Source organism: Engraulis encrasicolus, chromosome 21, assembly GCF_034702125.1.
Source record: "Engraulis encrasicolus isolate BLACKSEA-1 chromosome 21, IST_EnEncr_1.0, whole genome shotgun sequence".
Classification (NCBI taxonomy): Eukaryota; Metazoa; Chordata; class Actinopteri; order Clupeiformes; family Engraulidae; genus Engraulis; species Engraulis encrasicolus.
Genome location: NC_085877.1, coordinates 26,585,231 through 26,602,730, shown reverse-complemented (window position 1 = coordinate 26,602,730; position 17,500 = coordinate 26,585,231). Strand labels below are relative to the sequence as shown.

Genomic DNA, 17,500 nt, shown 5'->3' with positions numbered 1-17,500 from the left:
CATAGTAAGACACAGTGGTGATACTGACGGAGCCCTTTCCTCCCTCCTGTCACACCTGCAAACACACACACACACACACACACACACACACACACACACACACACACACACACACACACACACACACACACACACACACACACACACACACACAGTTCCCATGGAACATACATTCCCAACACGAGTTGTGGCAGGACATGCATTCAGAACGTGGAATACATTGTATGATGTGCTGGATTTCCATCTGAACTGTCAATGCAAGACGGGTAACTAACTCACGGTACTACATGGTTTGTTGTGTGATTTGTTGAACACGCAGAGCAGAACCACCGCCTGTAGACATCGATACCTCTCACTTGGATTCTTTTCAGACTTGTTAATATTTCACACAGCCCTTTTTTGGAAGTCGCTGCCAGCCATTCTACCGATTTATTTGTTATTGTTCTGAGGCATGGTCTGTGGCGCGCACGTGCTGTGTTCTGGAAGAGAGAGCGAGCGCGAGGGCATGTAGGAATGTGATTTGAAACTCACACAGCTGAGAGGGTTCTGTTATTAATTACAGGCCCCTTTTGAGTGAGAGCTGTCATGGAAGAAAAGAAAGCTGGTTTCTTTGCGTGATTTTAGACCCGCTTTACAGCATGGATCAAAGGATCTGGTGTGATCCCTTTTTTCTGAAAAGAGTGGAAGAAAAGCCCGCACGAACGTACAGATAGCCTATGTTACGCACGAATATTCCAACGCCCTCTTTTGAGAGGCGAGTCCCAACACTTCCCCCCAGAATGGGCATGTTTAAAGTGGTAGTTCGCTATTTTAGACATTAAGCCCTGTTTGTGTGACTTCTGGGGTGAAGTAAAGATGTTCTCATCTCAATTTTGACATTTGGTGCTGAACGGAGCATTTGGGTATTCAAGACTGCAGCCCCCCCACCTTTACATTGACTCCAATGAAGCACTCAAGCAATCGATCATAAAATGGCATTAAACTTTCGTTTGCAGAGACATGAAACTCACCGAGTGGTCAGAGGTGGGCAGCGATACGTCGGCTCGAAAATCACCGCGAAATACGCTTCCAGAGAAGATATATTCATTATTGTCCGTCTTCATTGATTGTATTGGTTTGACTAGTATTACTCCGCGCGACCGGAAATGGGGGTGCGTTTGTTTACGTTACTATCTATGGTTTGTATGCAAGCTGTAGTTTTTGTAGCCAGTCCCGCTCAAAGATAGCCGTTCTACCTCGCTCCTTGATGTCTACATAAACAACACACTATCGCTACCTACTGGCTGGATGTCTACTGCTATTCAACGGCGTCTGGGGAAAAATAGGTCCGCCAAATGCTAAACAACAGTTAGAAGGCATATTTTGCTGCAATTTTCGGGTCAATTTATCGCTGTCTACCACTGACCACACGGTGAGTTCCATGTCTTCTAAAACAAAAGTTGAATGCCATTTTATAATCGATTGCTTGAGTGCTCTATTGGAGTCAATGTAAGGTGGGGGGGCTGCAGTCTTGGATACCCAAATGCTCCGTTCAGCACCAAATGTCAAAATTGTGATGAGAACATCTCTACTTCACCCCAGAAGTCACACAAACAGGGCTTAATGTCTAAAATAGCGAACTACCACTTTAAAAAGCCGCTGGTATAGACTATTGTGCTGCTGCCTGCTGGAGTTGACAGATGAGACATTTACAAGGGCAATGATTACAAGACAACCTGTCCATCTGGTCAGGTTTCTAAGGTTGTCTGCTCTCACAATCCTCCCCCTATGTACCAGAGGGCCTCTCTCTCCCCTCTACCAGCCAGCCCAGCACACAGGGATATTGTCTGTGCAGGGCCGTTGACAACTTTGACTGGGCCCAGGATGAAATAATCGGCATTGCAATGACCCTGTCTGTCTGTCTGTCTGGTTGTGTCTCTGTCTCTGTGTGTCCGTCTGCAGTGATTTGGCTCGTGCCTTTTCATTGACCAGGGGGGCAAGTTGCCATCAATGCTTGCTTTTGATGTCCTTGTGTGTGTGTGTGTGTGTGTGTGTGTGTGTGTGTGTGTGTGTGTGTGTGTGTGTGTGTGTGTGTGTGTGTGTGTGTGTGTGTGTGTGTGTGTGTGTGTTTGTGTGTGTGTGTGTGTGTATGCGCACGCACACGGCATTGACATGCACAACGGTATGGACCATTCACGAATATGAACTTCAGTTACTGATGTAAACTAGGAACCGGCTCTAAAGCTGGGATGGATGGAGGCCATGAACACAGCCTTACAAGCATGATGGTTAGTTGGATGATGTCAGGCAGGGTGTGGGGAGGTCTGTGTGTTTGCGTGAGAATGTGTATGATGATGGTTATGACTGTGCGCCACAGTGTGTGTGTGCGTGTGTGTGCGTGTGTGAGTGTGTGTGTGTGCGTGTGTGTGTGTGTGTGTGTGTGTGTGCATATGGGGGTAAGAGCCAGACAGGTGGGAGTGTGTGATGAAACTGTGATGGCGTATGTGGTCAGGCAGGGCCCAACTTGGGAAACACACACACACACACACACACACACACACACACACACACACACACACACACACACACACACACACACACACACACACACACACACACACACACACACACACACACACGTAAGGGTGTAATTTTAGGTGTGGATGGTGGGGATATCCATACCACCTTTGAGCTAAAACTAGCTTGTCCCCACACGCACGCGCGCGCACACACACACACACACGCATGCACGCACACACACCTGCCTTCCCCTTACCTCACGCGAATTTCCTTTATTTATTTTTTGCTATGACAAGCAAGAATTGCATCTTAAGAACACCACAGAGCAGACACAATGAGTAAATTTGAAGCTGCTTAGTCACTTATGACTGCAATACTGCAGTGCATTACACACACACACACACACACGCACGCACGCACGCACACATGGAAAACAGATACACCCAACCCCCACACTCTGACTCGACAACAAATGTACAGACAAGCACGGACATAAACAGACCAACACAACCTCACTTAAACACAAGCCCTCACAGTAAAGACACAGTGTCAATTCAACACTTAGAGAGTACTCTGGGACCAAATACACTCTAGAACACTGGTGGGCAATTCTTTTGGCCAAAGGGCCACATTGGGGTAAGAATATCTGCCGAAGGGCCAAGTTGCAGCTCAACTTGTGTCAATAAGAAGACATAATGTATGCTGGCATAACCAGTTCAGTCAATTTCAACATGCAGTTGTAATGCTTACACTACCCTGGACTTGTCAGTACCTGAGGTTTTTTTTTGTCTTCTTCAGCCTTTTCCGAGTTCTTGGTCATTGTAACGGGGGCAGCGCTTTGTTTACATTTTTTTTTTAAACTTTTTATTTCTTTCCAAAAACATCCGAAAGATTATACAACATCAGCAGACAAGTAGCAAACAACATTACCTTTTGGGAAAATATTTGGAGTAGGCCTATGCTACATTTTTTTTAAATGTAAACAAACGCTGCCCCCATTAGAATAGCTCATATCTCGGAAAGGGCTTAGCCGAAAAATGTGGCATCACCGGGTACTGACAAGTGTTCTTAGATGAGTGCAGTAGCTTGGTTAAAACTCAAAACTACAAGACCCCTGACGGGTGACAGCATCGTATTGGATTTATAAGTGGTCTTTCTTGTAAGACTCTGCGGGCCAGATGAAATGGCTCTCTCTCTAGGTGTTGAATTAACACTGCATTTTTTTTGCACTGTGCGCACACATCAACACAAGCTATTCAGCAATGGACAATTGATAATGAAAGCGAAGCACATTGTCCAAAGAACACTCACAAACAAAAAGGAGAACATTTTCAGTTTTGTTTTATTATTTCTGAGTCAAAGTGTGAACACAGTTACACTCAAACCTACTACAACATATGACATCACCACCATCATCATCATCACAGTCACAAATCAGGTAAAAAGACATTAGGAGCTGCTTCAAGTTCTTCATCGTCACCTTCCTCTTAAATCATCCACTCTCCTGTAGGGCTGGGCGATTAATTGATCAATCGTTATTGATTAATTGATCAATTGATCAATTGCTAAAGGTGATCGTGATCAAATTGTGGTCTGTCACCATGACTTGTTGTGGTTAATAGAACATGAATTGAGGACATTCCCTGAGGGTCTTGTCAATGCTGATAAAAAATAAACAAGTTATAAGTGACAGTTACAGTCCCAGGAAAAAGTTTGTACACCCTTTGACATTTCTTACATTTCTGTCAAAATTGGTCATAAAACATAGTATGATCTTTCCAGAAATCACAAGAAGGAACAACCAGAGTCTGCTTTAACTAATTCAACCCAAACATTTACAAGTTTTCATATTTTCATTGGCCATAAGATGTAAACATTCACAGGACAGCAAGGCATAAGTAAGTACACCCTTGCATTCAATAGGTTTTAACCTTAAGTTAGTCGCAATAACCTCAACCAGATGTTTCCTGTAGTTGCAGATCAGATTAACAAAACAATCTGGATGTATCTTGTCTCCCTCTTCTTTAGAAAACTGCCCTTCTTCAGCAAGGTTTCTGGGATATCTTTAGTGAATAGCTTTCTTGACTTCATGCCATATCATCTGAAATGTTTTTGTCAGAGCTTTGACTGGGCTATTCCAGAATGTGTATTTTATTCTTATGAAGCAATTCAAATGTCAATTGCCTCTAAAATATGGGTAGTTGTCCCATTTCAGCACCCATCCTCTTGTGTGCCTCAACTGTGTGACAGACTACCTCACATTCTTTCTGTAAAATATCTCAATAAACTTCTGAGTTCATTGTTCCACTGATAATAGCTAACTGACAAGGGCCTGAGGCACCAAGGTAGCCGCATATAATGATGCTGCCGCCACCATACTGAAAAGTGGAGATGATGTTTTGGTGAAGGTGTGGTTCTCCAGTTCTCCTCCAAACATGATACTATGTGTTCCCCTGAAAAATTCAACTTTAGTTTCAACGTTGGTCTACTGAATATTTAGCAGTAATTTTATGAAGCATATAAATGCTTTTTCGCAAACCTCAAAGTTGCAGCAATATTTTTTTGGACAGAAACCCCAATAATTTTAGATTGGCAGAATGAACCCCATTTTTAGCTTTTCTTGGTTACATCTCCACATCTGAGTATGGTGGCGGGAGCATCATTATATGCGGCTACCTTGCTGCCTCAGGCCCTTGAAAGTTTGCTACTATCAGTGGAGCAATGAACTCAAGTTTATTGTGATATTTTACAGAAAAAAATGTGAGGAAGTCTGTCACACAGTTGAAGCACACAAGAGGATGGGTGCTGAAATGTGACAACAACCCATACTTAAGAAGCAAATCGACATTAGAATGGCTTCATAACAATGAAGTACACATTCTGGAATAGCCCAGACAAAGCCCTGACTAAAAACAATTGAGATTATATGGCCAGAAGTCAAGAAAGCTATGCACTCCAGACATCCCAGAAACCTTGCTGACGAGAGGCAGTTCTCTGAAGAAGAGGGAGACAAGATACATCCAGATTGTTTTGTTAATCTGATCTGCAACTGCAGGACAAGTCTGGTTGAGGATATTGGCATTAACCAAGGTTTAAAACCTATTTAATGCAAGGGTGAATTTACCAATGCCTTGCTCTCCTGTGAATGTTATAGCCTTATGGCCAATAAAAATATGAAAACATGTAATTGTTTGTGTGGAATTAGTTAAAGCAGACTCTGATTGTTCCTTCTTGAGATTTCCGGGAAGATCAGACCATGTTTTATGATCTATTTTGACTGAAAAGTAAGAAATTTCGAAGGGTGTACAAACTTTTTCTTGGGACTGTATGTGGCGAGAGTTTGGTTTTGGCCAAAACGGTGTGGAGTTAAGTTGATATGTGGAATGTGGAGTTTAATTAAGTTAGTTCGTGAGATACAGTGGTGGTTGTAAGTATACATACAAATCGATCAATATATTCTAAGTTATTTTCTAGATTTTCTTTTTGATATTCTGTCTCTCCAAATTAGAATACACCTACAATTTAAATTATAGACACATTATGTCTGCATTAGTGGGCAAACCAACCAAATCAGCAAGGGATTGAATACTTACTGCCACCACTGTATGTTGGTAGTCAGTGCCTTCAGAAATGGGTCTTAATCAACATGCCTCCCAAACTGAGAGTCAGCAGGTGAAAAAAAAAATCGATCACGGACATTGTGAGAAAATATATTGTGACATTTTTTTCCACATCGCCCAGCCCTGTGAGTAGTTGGGTGTATTATCTTCATCATAACCATCCTCATCCTCCTCCTCCCTGGCTGTGCGTGAACAACACTGCTTATCCCCAAACACAGCCAGTGATTTCATCTCTCTCCATTTCAATCCACACTAGGGTTGGTTGAGTCACTGTACTGTACGTGGAAAAGATTTGGCTAGGAGGAGTGTTTTTATGTTTTTGTTTTTCTCCTTCTCTCTCTCTCTCTCTCTCTCTCTCTCTCTCTCTCTCTCTCTCTCTCTCTCTCGCTCACTCAGTAATCTCCTCCTTAGTCATCAATAAATTATGGTCCTGCATTGAAAATCAACCAGCATTTGATACACACACAAAACGACTCTTTTGAGCTCATTCTGGTTACTCGCCTTGGTCAAAGAAATGAGTATTTACACAGATTTACACGGGGTGTGTCACCCCCACCCATCCCGACCTCCCTCCCCTCAGCCACAAGATCTCTCTGGCTACCATGGCCATTTAAAAACACCCATACACATACTCACGTGTGTACACACACACAAACTCACGCACGCACACACACATGCATGCGCACACACAGTCTCATTCAAACACTCACTCACTCACTCACTCACGCACACAAACACACACACACACACACACACACACACACACACACACACACACACACACACACACACACACACACACACACACACACACACACACACACACACACACACCAAAAAAGCAAGAAAAAAAGAGAGAACACACACACACACACACACATCAACAACACATACACACACTGTTATGCACACATTTCAATAATATACATACTTCATCAGCCAATATGTATCCCTTTCTCACACACATGCATACGCACAAACATACACATTTATACAAATATTTTAGTAATATATATTTCATACATATTTCATGGACCATATGTATCAGTCTGTAAGTCTCTTTCTCTGTGGCACACACACACACACACACACACACACACACACACACACACACACACACACACACACACACACACACACACACACACACACACACACACACACACACTGAGTCATGCTCAGACGAAGGTGGCTTTGTAAGCACCCCCCACGGATTCCTCCTCCTCAACCCCTGAGCCAGCAACTCCGCCTGCGGTGGTTGTGGCAACGCCAGCCACCACCCCGCCAACAGCGCCCCCCTCCTTGGCCGTGGGGTTGCCATGGGTACGGGGCGTGGCGTTGGTGATGGTGTCTCCGTTCCGCATGCGGCTCTGACACTGGCGCAGCTCGGCGGCGTAACCTTCGAAGCTCAGACTCAGCTCCGGGTCCGTCACGTCTGCGACCGCCTCCGGGTTTTCCTCCCCTTCCTCCAGGTGGACCCCCTCTAGGCCGATGGCCGCGCCCGACGAGGGGGACTCCTGCCTGGGGTCGAGAGTGGCGTCTGGTCCTGGGGGTGGAGATAGGGGTGCCCTCTGGTGGTCGCTGGTTGGAGTGCAGGCATCTGCTGAAAGAGAGGAAAGATTAGATATGGCGAGACACTTACATATACACGGTACTATATTTTAAAGGCATTGTTATTGTAGCAATATCGCTCGGCTATCTTCTTACTTTACACAAGCATGCACGCACGCACACACACACACAGGAATTGTTGATGTTCAGTCAGGCTATCAGATGGCCTGACTGCAATCAAAATGGCAGTTTTCATTTGTGCTTATGAAGCAACAGATGTGTTAGTAATCTTTGTGGCTGTTTATTGCAAGGACATCATAGGGACCAGGGGCAGTTCTACGTAGTCAATCTGGTGCCCCAGGTGAGCACCTGCATTCTTTTTTTGCATTTCAAAATGGTCTTATGTAAACATGGCATCACCCATGTTTTTTTTATTTCACTTGACATTCTATTTCTGGGGAACTGTTAGGTATTTCAGGTACCCCCAAGACATTTGGTGCCCTAAGACATGGTTAGTGCCGACCCTGATCAGGTCAGGTTGGAGCTGGAAATGTCTCTCATTTGGCCTGTCAAACAGCCCTATGGAGGACAGCTATCTGACAAAAGCGAATTCAGAAATGTCTTTGATCCTTTTACAATTTTGATGACCCACTGAAACTATTCTGGAAACATTATGGTAAGGTAAAAAAAATGACTTAAAGGGGTATGCCACTATTTTGGGGCTTAATACAGTTAAAATCGTTGGCTGGGGGTTATAAAGGTGGTAAAGTGTCTTATTTTTCATGTAAGCCGTTGTCTTGCTTTAAGACAAGTTAAAAGAGGGAGCATGTCGCTAAGCTAGTGAAAGTCAATGCATCCGTGTAGCATGCTACAATGCTACACGGAATCATTGACTTTCACTAGCTTAGCGACATATTTCCTCTTTTAACTTCTCTTAAAGCAAGACAACGCTTAACATGAAAAATAAGACACTTTACCACCTTTATAAACCCCAGCCAACGATTTTAACTGTATTAAGCCCCAAAATAGTGGCATACCCCTTTAATGTGGCTTTAAGTCACCAAAATCAGTACACTGCTTATGCATGAGTCAACAATGAATCAGCTACTTTTGACCGTCACAAGTAGGTCAAAGAAGTGTGTGTTTGTGTGTGTGTGTGTGTGTGTGTGCTGGTTCAATCCTGCTTGGCACAAAAGTCGCAATGATTACGCCAGCTGATACATTAAGTCACAAGGAAAAGTTCCAGCCTTTCAGCATAACAGAAAAGGTCGATAGGTTTTCCACTGACATTTGCGGTAAAAATGACGGAAGTAGGGCTGTCATCTTATACTTGTTGTCAGCACTCTTTCGCTCGAGTGTTGATGAAAGCGGAAGTTAGTTCTCAGAGTGGTTAAAATGGTAAATACTGTAATGTGTGAAAAAAAGACTGTTGACTTGGGGGGAAAAAATCACACCTCACATTTCCACATTAGGGGTCGTTAGGAGGATTCTAAGGACCTGGCTGTGATTATTATTATTATTTTTTAAATGCATTACATTTGCAAAATATGTAAAGTTTCATGGGTCCCTAGGTTTTCTAGGTAGGCTACCCCATTTGCGTGTACCTGTGCCACAATGATGATGGCATATGAATCTACAATACTCCAGAGGGACTAATCTACTCTCAATCTGGACCTTGCCAGATCTGTGGTTCCGCACAGCTCAACTCAGCTCCACTCACAAGTCCGTTGGACAACACAATTTGAGGAGTTGGAACCACAGATGTGGCCAGATCCACAGGCACTGGCTCTCTGTCTGTCCTTAATTCAGCATCACTCTAGAAATGAGTGGAGTTGTACAAAGTAGAAGTCGAAATTCTCTTACAGATATAATTACAACACTAGTGGTCTGATATTACAAAGTTGAAAGAAACCATATTATACAACTAGCATTGAAATTACATTTGTAAAAGTACTTCTACTTTTTTCCGAGTGTGTATTAAGTCTTTTGTAACTACGATGACGATGTATTATTTCTACCTCTGACTTTTCACTATATATATATTTTTTTTTTTTAAAGAGTACTTCTACTTCTATACAACTTTGGAAATGAGTGACAGCTATATGTACTGTGCTATAAGGTCAGGAATCTGCTCTGATCTGGTCGGCCTTTGATGAGCCCGGGGGCTCTCAACAGAGCCAGATGGGACTCCCCACATGGGAATAACACACACACACACACGCACGCACGCACGCACGCACGCACGCACGCACGCACGCACACACACACACACACACACACACACACACACACACACACACACACAGCGCTTAGGGCCACAGCAGTCAGTTAAAAAAAAAAAACATGAAGTCATCTTGATCTGAGTGCAAAATAAATGTCTCAATCTCCCTTTGGGGAACAATAAAGACAGAAACATAAAGGGAAAATCAAACCAATATGCCATGTGGAGTGTTACTATGTAAGTGTTTGCAAATAGAACTCCTTAAATTCTTTAACAAGTTTAACAGCTTTGGATCCGCAGCGCAATTAATTGGGAAAGCTCTTGCCAATCCATGAGTGTTTGAAAGGAACTATAAAAACAACTCTCTGAAGAGAACAGCTGTGTGCCAGAGCTTTGGTTTCGTGTGACATGTTGTGTGATACTGCCACCCTCTGGTATAAGTCTGAATTACAAATATTGGCTAACCATGGCAATGGTTTATCATCAACTGGTCAGCTGTTTACATCTGGAGCAAAAATTCGTAATTTATTTGGGCTCTGTATTTTTTAACAGATTAATATGGCTGCAGATGAAAGCCTCTTGACAATCTATTGAGTGTCAGTGACATGGTTTGTGGTTTGCTTGTGAAATAGTGCCACCCAGTGGTGGTAGTAAGCAAGTGGGCCACCTGTTGAATATCCATGGTGGGCAACAGGTTGAGGGGAACTGAGGACCTTTACGTAAGCAGTGAATAAGTTATACTTATTTAATCCATTTCAGTTTTACATTAAGACATTTCTTACTTATTGTAGCTTTTGAACAGCTTAATTGACAGACTTGCGTCAAGTAGAAGTAGAAGTAATAGTTTAAAAAAAAAAAATCATTAGGTGCCCATTAGGTGCAGTGGAATAGCTGGGGTTAAATCTATGCAGAATAATGTATGGGTACTCCTACTAGTGCTTCAACTTCTACTTTATATATCTGTGTTGATTCATGTGTACACAGGAGGACATACTCTATAGGGCAGGCTACCATTATGTTGTGGCATGCCTTCACTATTCTTTTAATCCACCGGGGGGTAGTGTGCTGCTTAAGTCACTGCTGACCTTTTCCACAGGCCGACTATGACTGTCTATGCTCCTGTTGTGTCTTGCACTATAATAATAGTCATGGCAGAAATGTTTCTCACTTGCTTGTCACAATGCAAGGATGCTGCCTGCGTCCTGTGACAATGCCCCCCTTCTATTCTGGGACGCAACTTCAGCTTATTGTTGTACTTCTACAGTTTGTTTAGAAATATGGTGGCAAGTGCTTATCCAAGGCGCGACAATGACATTCATGGCTTCTTAACGTATTTGGGTCACACATTTGGTCGTTCCCGATGAGTCATTCATTTACAATGCAGTCTCTGGTGGGCAGGGACACAGACAGGGCTGTGGCTGACATGTTTGCAAAATGGTGACGATAAATATTTACAAGGGACCTTCTAGGAGTCGAGAAAAACTTGTTAGAAAAAAAGCTGGTTTGCAGGCGTGCATGACGAAATGGCCTTGGCATTAGATTGCTGTAGGGAGGGTAAATTTGTGTGACAAAAATATACATTTTTAACCCAATTTTGAACCCAAAAACACAAGGTGCAACTAATCTTGACTTGACTTGATCTGACTGAAGCAACCTTTCCATACACATATATAGATTACTTTAGTACTGCTCTTAGTTTAAAAGCGTGGGTGTGTATGCATTGCCACTCAATAAGGTTGAAGGGTCATAGTGATTCTTTACAAACAACTTTTGTGGTTGCTCTAGTTAAAGGTTAACCAATACACTTACTCCCATGACTTCTTTCCAACGTGAATACAGTGTGTGTAGATGGTAATGGTGATGATGATGATGTCTACAACAGCATGTTAATAATGTTAGAATAATAAATGATGGTGAGATTTTGTCATAAATTCTTGATTAAAATTTCATGAATGAGAAAATGAAATGGGACCTTAAACTATCACATGCCATAAATGACCCTTAATTCCCTTTAAGCCATTGACGCTGAATGTTGTGTTGCGTAACATTGACCTTTGGTGCCAGGAGCTGCAAGATGCAGCATTCAGGGTCATGAGATTTGAGATATATTTTTTTATTAAAAAGAATGTTGGTATGTTAGAGCTGAATGAACACATTCTAATGCAGATTATTGCTTGTTTTTATGCACCTCAGAGGCTGAGATATTTCGTTTTTTATGGCCTGAGGGCAACTTTTCCCAAAAAGGGTTTAGGCATTCAGCTAACATTACATTACATTACATTACATTACATTGCACTTAGCTGACGCTTTCATTCATTCAAAGCGACTTACAGTTATTATTTTTCAGGGTATTGGTCACAGTCCCTGGAGCAATGTGGGGGTAGGTGCCTTGCTCAAGGGCACTTCAGCCATGGATGGAGATGTAGGGAGAGGTCAGGGGAGATTCGAACCTGCAACCCCTTGATTGAAAGACCAACTCTCTAACCACTAGGCCATGGCTGCCCTGACAAGAAACCCTTGCTTTTAGGGTGACCAAAAGAGGAAAACTATTCAGAGTGGCTTTCAAGATGTGCCAAATGTTGTCAGATCACATCTTATCGATGGCTGTGCTGGTTACTCTCAGGTCAGGGTGGCATATTTGTGGTTTGAGGTCCCATTCCAGGTTTTGTGAGGCTGAGAGTGTGAAAAGAGGGTGTCAGGTGCATGTGTTATCATGGCAGTATTGATCTTAATTAATGAGGGTAGCGTGGCATGCATGATTGGTTACAGGATGAGGTGAGGAGATGGTGGAGAGAGGGCATAAACAACTTACTTAGGAGGGTGATAGAGAGAAGAGAAGAGAAGAGAAGAGAAGAGAAGAGAAGAGAAGAGAAGAGAAGAGAAGAGAAGAGAAGAGAAGAGAAGAGAAGAGAAGAGAAGAGAAGAGAAGTGGAAAAGATGAGAGGAGAGAACAGAGGAGAAAAGAACAGGACAGAAGAGCAAATAAGAAGCAGAGAGAGAGAGAGAGAGAGAGAGAGAGAAGAGAGGAAGAAATGAAAGGAGGACAAGAAGAAAGGAGTGATGAGCGGAGGAGTGAAGACAAGGGATCTTGGCAATCACAAACAGATGAGAACAGACGGAGGGCGGTGTGATTTCATCTACATTTATTAGACCTACAAGACACATACAAAAACAATCGGGCATTAGCTGGTAGTCTCATTACACAAGGTCTACAAAGGAAAATAGACGACTGGCAATTCAACAATGAGGCCATCTCTACTTGGTAAAAAAACAAAATACAAATAGCTAATTTACATAACTCGTTTTTTTTCCTTTCAAAACTCATTATTCTCTTATTTAAAAACACTGTACACATAATTAAAAAATATTTCCGACAGAAATAACGCAATAACAAATAATTATTATAAAATACATGTCTACAAAAAAAGGCCTTAAGCATTGTTGAATTGCATTCATTATTAGATTATTCAATTAATAAGAGAGAGAGAGACAGATATATATATATACACGCACACATTTGCTCAGCTCATCGAAGGCCAGGCAAAGACAGTTAGGAAGGGCAATCAAACACTGCACAACACAACACCACAGATGAAGACATTACACTTTAGAAAAACAGTCCCTTGTGAAGCTTCATAAAGACGTTGCAAATAATGGACTAATTATCAACATAAAAGAAAAAATAAAAGAGTAAGTAATACTATTTTAACATATGCAGGAGACATAGCACAGCAGTATTGGAAGTTTGTCCTCCAAAAGTCCTCACAATAAAGTGTTAATGAAGCTTTTTATAAGGGACCATTATTCTAAGGTCTTGTCGAAAATGAAAATAATCATCAGCAATAACATGAGAGCTTGATTATATTTGAACAGCACCTGTACCGTTCTGATGTGTTGTAGTTGATTATAAGGATGCTTCAGTGTTCTGTTGTGTGATGATGTTGGAAAGTGATAGCCTCACTGATTACGTACAATTTTGTGATTTAAAAAGATGCAATTAACCTGATTTAAAAAATAAAAATCACTGTTTGCTGAAAATAAATGAATGAACTCATAGAATGCAAAAACAAACACATTCACAATGATTTTCGCTGAACTAGCCTGTGCTAACACCTTATAGACACAAACTCATTATTAATAAAAAAGGAATAAAAAAAGAAACAGTAATGAAAGAAATGATCTGGATGTCGCCCTTCCAGTGTGCCCATTCATACCACGTTCTAAAAAAGGGTTCTAGAGGGTTCTAAAGTGCATTTTTAATCTAAACCAATGACTCCAATGACGGTTCAATGGATTTGAAACCTTTTCAGCTGTCCATTTAGAAAGAGAAGATTGGATTTCCTGGTTGAAACTGCCAATCAGAAATACCTTGATGTCGAGTAGGCACGTCATGTTGGCTAGAGGAAGCCTAAGTAATGCCTTCCCATGGGACCCAAGATCATAAAAACACAGAGAATAAGAGTCCAGAAAAGGTCTCTCCTCTCACCCTCATTGGTTGTTTTCGGATCTTATTACCGGTATATGACAGTAGTTCCAATGGAGGGGCGTGATTTAGGCGGCTACCTATTTGCTTTTTTCCATTGTGAGGGGTTCTACAATGGGTTCTACATATTTGTTTTCTCCTGGCTGCGCGACTCTAGCTGCGCACAATTCAACCTCTGATTGTTGGAAACTGCTGTCGGTCAAAAAATGTGCTCACATGGTTGGCTGCTAGTGTCTTGTCCCTCCTCACAACACCGTATTTATACAGTGGGGTTCAAGATGACTGCCACATTTCCTGCTTCAGATACATTGAATTGAAGATATCTGACGCCATGTGAAAAAGGCCAATTCCAACCAGGAAAGCCAGCCTTCTGTTGAAAAAAATATAAATATCGGCAGTTGAAAATGCTTCAAATTCATTTAGCTCACTAGAATAGGTTCTAATGTAACCATGATGACCATTCTAAAACACAGCCATTGAGTGTGACAGTCAGTCAGTCAGTCAGTCAGTCAGTCAATTTAGTCCGTGTGCTCCAGCAGCAGCCAAGCCAGCACACACACGCACGCGCACGCACACACACACGCCAGCACACCGGGGGCGACGGGACGTCACGCATGGGGTGAAATACCTGACGCCTGTCCGACGACGTCGCCGCTGCTACTTCCTCCGGGGGTCTGCTGCTGCTGCAGGAGACAGGGGGTCGGCGGAGTGTAGTCGGCCGCCGGCAGGCTCCTGTCCTGGGCAGGGGTGGACGCGTTGCAGCCTCCTATGGGGGTGTGGAGGGCGGACGATGACGATGGAGGGGGCAACAGGGTGCTATTGGGGCTAGTGATGTCGCCCTCCGCCACCAAGGTCAAGTCGCCACCCCCTTCCATCTCCTCAAGGGCGCGGTGTCCTTGACCTCCTCCACCGCCGCCTGACGACGACGACGATCCCCGGTGACCTCCGGCCAGGATGGGCGAGAGAGGAGCGCGGAAAGGCTCGCCGCCGTCTCCGTGAGTTCCCGTGTGCTCGATGGTCTGCGAGCGCTGGTGCTGGTGCAACCTCTGGGGGGCGCTTGTGTTGAGGCCGTTGGAGTGGGGGGGCTTGTGGGAGGAGGAGCAGGTGGGGGTGGAGGAGGTGGCGCAGGGGGAGGAGGAAGAGGGGTCTAGGCGCAGGAAGTCGGGCAGCACCAGGTCCTCCTTGCGGAGCAGCCCACGCTGGTCCTCAGCACGACTACTCTGGGCCTTACTCAGCAGCTCAAAGAACTCTGTGGAGCAGAGAGATGGAGGGAGAGGGGGGCGGAGAGAGAGGATGGGAGGATAGAAACGGAAAGGGGGGAGAGAGAGAGAGAGAGAGAGAGAGAGAGAGAGAGAGAGAGAGAGAGAGAGAGAGAGAGAGAGAGGGAGAGAGAGAGAGAGAGAGAGAGAGAGAGAGAGAGAGAGAGAGAGAGAGAGAGGGAGGAATGGCCACAGAGACAGAGGTAGGGAAAGGGAGATGGTAGGGGAGAGAGAGAGTTGGGAGGAGAGAGAGAGAGTTGGGAGGAGAGAGAGAGTTGGGAGGAGAGAGAGAGAGTTGGGAGGAGAGAGAGGGTGAATGGGTTTGTGTGTGTGTGTGTGTGTGTGTGTGTGTGTGAGTGAGTGAGTGAGTGAGTGAGTGAGTGAGTGAGTGAGTGAGTGAGTGAGTGAGAGAGTGAGAGAGAGAGAGAGAGAGAGAGAGAGAGAGAGAGAAGGAGAGAGGAGAAAGGGAAGATGACAGAGAGAGGTAGGGAAAGGGTGAGAGTAGGGGAGAGAGAGATGGGAGGAGAGAGATGGAAAGGAGAGAGAGGGTGAATGAGAGAGAGGCAGAGAGAGAGAAAACATAGAGAGGGGGAACAGATGGAGAGCAAGATGAGAAGAGATTTAAGGAAAAAGATGGAGGAATGGAGGGATGGGAGGAGAGAGAGAAGAAAGGAGAGGAGGAGGAGGGGAGAGGTGGAGAGCGAGATGAGAAGAGATGCATGAAAGGGGAGGTGGATGAGAGAGAAGGAGGGAGAGATGGTTATCAAACAATGTCTCTGTCAAATCATGTGGAAAACATCAATGTAAAAGAACCAGCAACAAACTATGAAACAGACAAGCAAATATCAGATATTCCATATGATACTACGTGAAAATACATGCACACGCGCACAGACATACAGTCTCTCTCTCTCTCTCTCTCTCTCTTACCTTCGGCTTCCTCTATCTGTGACTTCTTGGGCTTCCTCCGTCCGGCGTCGGGAGTGAAAGGATCTCTATTGTTGTTCTTCTCCTCATTCCGTTTCCCTGACGACCGGTCATCTCCCTGGCAACAAGAAGGTAAACATCGTAGAAGTCACAATGTTAAAAGATATGGCTTAGGAGTTTTTACAATAACTGCAAAACAAACAAACGTTTCAAACACAGACATCTTAACAGCCCTCAGTACCCAGCTATCTCTTTGAAGACACTTTGATGCGCAAAAAAGGGTGTTCAAACAAAGTCTGTCACATCTTTCCACATGACCAAAGCAGGCAATGTTACAAAAGCTAAGACTAAGCTGAAGGAACAGCAATTATATTTTCCACTTTTATTTCCCTAAAGGTGGAATGCAGAGTTGTCTTACATTTGAGAAACGGAACACTCCTCCACACTTAAGCCAGGCTCAAACTACACGACTAGCGATTGGGTGTGCGATTTTGGGGTTGGGGTGCACCGCACACTAGAAGAGAATCGCAACTGTCAATCTTGTCGCTGCTCGCAGCCACCGAGACAATGCCAAACGTTCTATTTCCAGTCGCAAATATCAAACAGTGTTTGATTTCTACGATTTGCGATCGGCGACTCAATGAGCTGCCAAAGTTCTATCTTAGAACGTCGCTCACAACGAGGAAATCTTTCCCGATAATCGCTTGCGATGGTCCTGGGGGGTAACATTCCAGCGATTGTCGTAAGGGGGGTTTTCAGCCGAGAATCGGCGCGATAGTCGTGTAGTTTGAGCCAGGCTTTAGTATACAGAGGAGAACAAGACAATTTTAACGTTTTTTCCAAGTGGATGAGTCACTGAAATGATTTTGGAAACATTCTGAAGTTGAAAAAAGTATTTATTGTTGCTCGATAGCTTGGAATTCAATAGAATATAAAGGCT

At 43.7% G+C, this 17,500-nt stretch overlaps 1 protein-coding gene across 1 annotated transcript in view; it reads right to left on the bottom strand.

The window, feature by feature from the left end:
• Positions 1 to 13,017: 13,017 nt before the first annotated feature.
• rgs12a (regulator of G protein signaling 12a) overlaps positions 13,018 to 17,500 on the bottom strand; it is a 103,068-nt gene continuing 98,585 nt past the window's right edge. Inside the window, exons 17-18 of the mRNA XM_063186484.1 lie at positions 16,564 to 16,678; positions 13,018 to 15,623 (exon numbers count right to left, since the gene is read on the bottom strand). Coding sequence (XP_063042554.1) covers positions 14,983 to 15,623; positions 16,564 to 16,678 — 756 coding nt within the window. The 3' untranslated portion in view covers positions 13,018 to 14,982. The remainder of the gene's footprint in view (positions 15,624 to 16,563; positions 16,679 to 17,500) is intronic.